Raw genomic sequence first — 5,444 nt, 5'->3', positions numbered from 1 at the left:
AAATTTGTTGGAATACAGTTCTTCATAGTATCCTGATATTATCCTTTTTATTTCAGTTGGTTCTGTTGTGATGTCACCCGTTTCATTTCTTATTCTTTCTTATTTATTTTTGAAACATAATTTAAATATATTAATTCTTGAAAAAAAATAAATAAGAAGAGCAGGGAATTTAGAGTCCAAATTGCTAGGTTAGATTTATGTTTTCACCACGTCTTGGCTATGTTCCTGGACCAACTCAATGAATGTCTTTGTGCCTCAGGGATCATATCTCTAAAGTAGAACATATCTTGTTGTAAAATTAATGAAATAATATACGGACAAGTGTTTTGTAAACTGTAGACGCTTTCACAACTATTAGATGTTGAAATCAATACTTACTGAGTGCTAGGTACTCTGCAATGTTTACTACACACACCATCTTATTTAATACTCAGAAGGGCCCTGAAGGGTAGAATTGTTATTGTCCTCACTTTATAAATGAGGAAACTAAGGCTTAGAGAGTTTAATTAACTTAATCAAGGTCATGGTTCGTTTGTTGGTTGGTATGTGCCATCGAGTCGGACCGACTCATAGAGACCCCTCCTTGGGTTTCCAAGGCAGTATCACTATGGAAGTAGATTGCCCCATCTTCCTTCCGAGGAGTGGCTGGTGGGTTTGAACTGCCAGCCTTCTGGTTAGCAGTTAGGTGCCTTAGGCACTATGCTACCAGAGCTCCCAATCAAGACCATATAGTTAGTAATTGTGAGTCTGGCAGGCAAACTCAAGTAAGTCAGACCCCAGAGCCTATACTTCCACAATGATCTTTATTGCGTCTTATAAATTTCTATTTGATATATTGAATCTCTTGAAAGGAAGGCATACCAGTAACAGGGAGAGAGCTCTCTCCTCTTTTCTGTCAGAAGAATAAGTAATAATCAAGTCTATGAGGGCACAGACCATTTCTGACATGTACAATCTATGGTGAGTTCTACTGAATGACTGAATTCTATTCTAATCTAGAATTAATTTAATTTAACTCGTAACCATACCAGAACTTGTGGTGCAGTTAAAGTCATTCACTCTAAGATCCTGAAGTTCGTTCGAAGGTGTTGTAGCTACCACCTTACATTGCCCAATCACCTGTAAGAAAGAGGGGCTTTGTGTCACTGCACACTGGTCTCCTCAGGTTGGATATGATGTAATGAAAAGATGACATGACAAATTCCTACTATCCTGTTATAAGTTATTTATATTTTCTCTTGTCAAATCTGTTTCCCAAACCTGCATTTTTTTTTTTTTAATTGTGCTTTGGGTGAAGGTTTACAGAGCAAATTTACTTTCTATACCGTGGTTCACATATACTTTGTCTCATGACATTGACCACAGTTTACCACAATGCAACAACTCCCCTCCCATTTCCTCCCCATAGTTACCTCTTCCCAGTGTCCATCCCTCCACGGATTCCTGCCCTCTGAGCTGGTCATGCTACCTCGTGGACCTCAAACTCCACTGACTTATCTGCAACTGGGCTTCCAGTTATGGCTCTCGAGATGTTAGTACTCACAGTGAACTTAGTCTTCATGATCCTGAGGCAGGAGTTACCTGTCACATTTTGCTGTGTTAGCCTGAGTGCATGGCAGAGTAGAAAGAATGACAAGAGGAGGGGAATGGTGTCCTGCTTACTTACTATATCTGATGGACGCCTAGAAGCAACTGGCTCACAGTCATCCCAATGTTTCCTGGATAGGACAGAACAGTCAGATTCTTTGACATCTAGGGCTAGATAATAGACAGCCACAGATTCCTGAAGAATGACAAGAAAGCAACAGGTGAATAGTATGTGGGAGCCCAGAGCTTTCTTCAATAAAAGCAATTTCTTTAAACAGAATCCCTGCTCCTCTCCAAAATTTTGCAGATTTCCCTCCTTTGTGCCATTTGTTCTATTTAATTAAATAAATAGCTTCCAAGAGTCACTTCCAAGTGTGCTTTTTAACTGGTCACAATGCTGCTTCTGCCCACAAGCTTTCAAAATCTGTCACTAAATGGCAGTGTTGGTTTGGGAGCTGCTTCTTGCAGCGCAAGCCTAGAATTCTGAGTGATGACAGCCACCCCACTTCTTCTGTGTTTGTGGCTTCCATGTCTCTATTTGCAGCTGTGTTATCACCCAAATCTATTCTTGACCTTGAATTTTCTTGATTTCAGCTTGTTTCCAAACGTCATTTCAAGGCTAAATCCATTACATTTTCTTACAAGCCAGCTCCTTCTCTCAACTTTCTTGCCGTTGTCAGAAACCAAAAAACAAACTCATTGCTGTCGAGTCAGTCCCAACTCATAGCAACCCCTACTTGGGTTTCCAAGACAGTATCTCTACAGAAGTAGATTGCCCAGTCTTCCTTCTGAGCAGTGGCTGGTGGGTTAGAACCACCAGCCTTCTGGTTAGCAGTCAAATGCCTTAGGCACTACACCATCAGAGCTCCCTCTTTGGCAGAGGCACTACTAACTGTTGCTTTGATCTTTGGCTTAAAAATGTGAAATCAACTTTGATTTCCTACATTTCCTTGCTTTCACTATCCATTCAGTCACCAGGTCTTGAATGGTCTTACTTCGAAATGCCTCTATGCCTATTGCTCATTCTCATGGCCTTAGTTCCACTGCTTTGGTCTGGTCCTCATTTCCTCAACTCTGAATGCATGAAATAGCTTCCTAATTCATTTATCATTACTGGCCTCTATCTCTTCAGGTACCCTGTGTTCCCTCCCCATCTATTCACCCTCCATGCCACCACTCTGGGGTAGCACAGTGCAGAGAGCACATGTCCTGTACATGTAGCAGAGACCATAGAAATGGCACTAACAGTCACTAACATCCTGACTGAATCTTGAATTCTTATACTCCTCTGCAACCTGCAGTGACTTCCTTTGTAACACTTTGTTGTTACTGCTGTGGGATTGGCCCCTGACTTATGGTGACCCCCATGTCCCCGTGTGCAAGGGTCCCATTGTGATCCATATAGAGTTTTCATTGGCTGACTTTTCAAAAGTACTTTCTTCCTAGTCTGTCTTATTCTGGAAGATCCACTGAAACCTGTTCAGCATCATAGCAAAATGCAAGCTTCCTCTGACTGATGAGTGGTAACTGCACTTATGGTGGATTGGCCAGGAATTGAACCTGGGTCTCTGGCATGGATGGTAAGATTCTACCACTGAATCACGAATGCTCCCTTGAACATCTACAGATGCCTCTTGTCCTGGGTATGAGCCTTTCCTAAGCTCATTCTCCAGAGAACTTCTGCAGTCCCACTGCTTCTTTTCAATTATTCCCTAAAACGCTTCTTCCTGATTCTCTATCCACATAGAGGTGGTATGCTGGAATTTACTTGGAATTCTTTTGCCTAGGCCCTCTTCCTATTCAAATTCTGCCTATTCTTCAGGACCCAACTGAAGCCTTCTCCCTTCTAACTTTAATAGTTATCTCCTTTCATTAATTTTCTCCCACATTTATACCACACAGTTGGCCACTTCAATAGATCCCATTTTACACAGTGTGCCTGTGTGTGTGGGCAGATTAGCAATTCCTTGAAGCAAGGCCCACAGTTTATTCTAATTTTTCTCTCACAATACTTATGAGCACTGGTAGATTGATTCATAGTTAAGGACAGAGTGATCACAAACATTAGTTTGAAAGGAAGAAAAATCAATCTATAGCAGGAGCAGAAACTAAACATAAAACTCTGACCAGAGCCTTTGCATAATATGCAAAGCAGTAGGCTCAAGGGCTACCATTACATGGTCCCCTGGTATGTTGTCTCCTCACTCAGCTCTGCCATTGGCGATTCCTCACCGCTTTGTCCAAGTGGGCATCAGCAACCCGCAGCAACTGGAAAAGGTAGCCATCCTGTCGCTCTTTATTGATCAGGTCTAGAACTTTCCCAGCTACCGGCTCGGTTTCATCACAATTGGTGGGACTCACAGCACAAGAATTTTGCAGTGCGATCAAAAGCAGAGCTGCAAGAAACACCTTCATTTTGTTAAAATGTGAAAACTATCCTCTGCTATGTCTACCATAGCAGGAAACTTTATACAGACTTTCTAAAGCACACACACACACAATTGATTAAAACAAAGTCTTTATACATTTCGTTGTGTAACTGGGCATGCTCACCTTGACCCCTGGTTAAACTTTCCATCAACAGGCTGTAAATGATTAGTGGGTCCTGAGAACAGAATTTAGACATGACTGTTGGTGAGTGGGTGGAACTGTGATCTGCCCAAATCTGGATTTTTCTAGTAGGTAGCAGATCCAAAGTGTATTATCGACTGTAAGCATTTTGCCTATGCTAGTGTGGGGGTTTGGGATGGGGGTAGAGGAATTTTCCTCCATCTGCCTGCCTGGCTCAGCCTGAAATCCCCTGTCAGTTACCTCTTTAGATGACAGCACTAAAAAGGTCCTCAGTAGAATGCAGCTGCATTACCTGCGGGAGGTAAAAGGTCAAACCATTAACACCTTAAAAGAAACTGACATTAGGTAGACTAGAATGACTAAAAGGCTGTCCGCTTTGGAGTCAGATCTGCATTTCAACCTTGGTTCTGTTACTCTCTAGCTACTCAATGTTGTGTGATGTTGGACAAGCTGGAAAACCCAGATTCTCAGTTGCCTCATTTGCAAAATAAGGATTGATGTCTCTTGATGGGATTGTGTGAAATTAAATAAGAAACCATATTTGAAGCAACCAATGCGATTATTAACACAGAGCTTTTGCTGTTAGGTGTCGTCAAGTGGTTCCAATTCATAGCAACCCTGTGTACAACAGAACGAAGCACTGCCAGGTCCTGTACCATCCTCACAATCCTTGCTATGCTTGAGCCCATCATTGCAGTCACTATGTCAATCTGTCTCATTGAGGGTCTTCCCCTTCTTTGCTGACCCTCTACTTTACCAAGCATGATATACTCCTGCAGAGAATGGTCCCTTCTGACAACATGACAGAGTAGATACTGAATAATGGTACTAGAAGTTGCTATTAGTGGGCCTAGGAAGACGTTTTGGGTACCCCCATGTCATCCCAGATCTCTGTGGCCAATGAAGCATGCCAAAGTGAATCTTAGCTGTCCCCTGGATCCATGTAGAAGAGGACCGTGGTGCAAGTGGGAGTCAAGTAATTGAATGCCCATCCCAGAGAAGGGATTTTGAGGAATACAGCATTGGAGGAGAGGTTCAGCATGAATGGATCTGGGCAAAGCTGACCCACCCCAAGAAACCAATATACCCTTATGGAACCAACCTCCATATGAACAGAGGCCAGCAGCATCAGACAGGACCAGAGGAAAGCAGCCCAGGTGCCCTCCGCATTGCCAATAAGGGGCCAGTCACAGTCACTTAAGCAAAATCTTCCTTTTTGCTCTTTTCTATCCAGTAAGAACAGCAAGGACCTGTGGGGCTTATAGCACTGGCTTTCAGCCTTGGCT

General features: G+C 42.6%; 1 protein-coding gene across 1 annotated transcript in view; it reads right to left on the bottom strand.

The window, feature by feature from the left end:
* The window catches only part of HRG (histidine rich glycoprotein), a 12,335-nt gene extending 8,333 nt beyond the window's left edge, over positions 1-4,002 (bottom strand). The window contains exons 1-3 of the mRNA XM_007935982.1: positions 3,820-4,002; positions 1,667-1,783; positions 1,029-1,119 (exon numbers count right to left, since the gene is read on the bottom strand). Of these exons, the coding sequence (XP_007934173.1) occupies positions 1,029-1,119; positions 1,667-1,783; positions 3,820-4,002 (391 nt within the window). The remainder of the gene's footprint in view (positions 1-1,028; positions 1,120-1,666; positions 1,784-3,819) is intronic.
* Positions 4,003-5,444: the final 1,442 nt, after the last annotated feature.

The sequence above is a fragment of the Orycteropus afer genome, unplaced genomic scaffold (genome assembly GCF_000298275.1).
Source record: "Orycteropus afer afer isolate SDZICR_OR568_19922 unplaced genomic scaffold, OryAfe1.0 scaffold00032, whole genome shotgun sequence".
Lineage (NCBI taxonomy): Eukaryota > Metazoa > Chordata > Mammalia > Tubulidentata > Orycteropodidae > Orycteropus > Orycteropus afer.
This window is presented reverse-complemented; position numbering and strand designations above follow the sequence as displayed.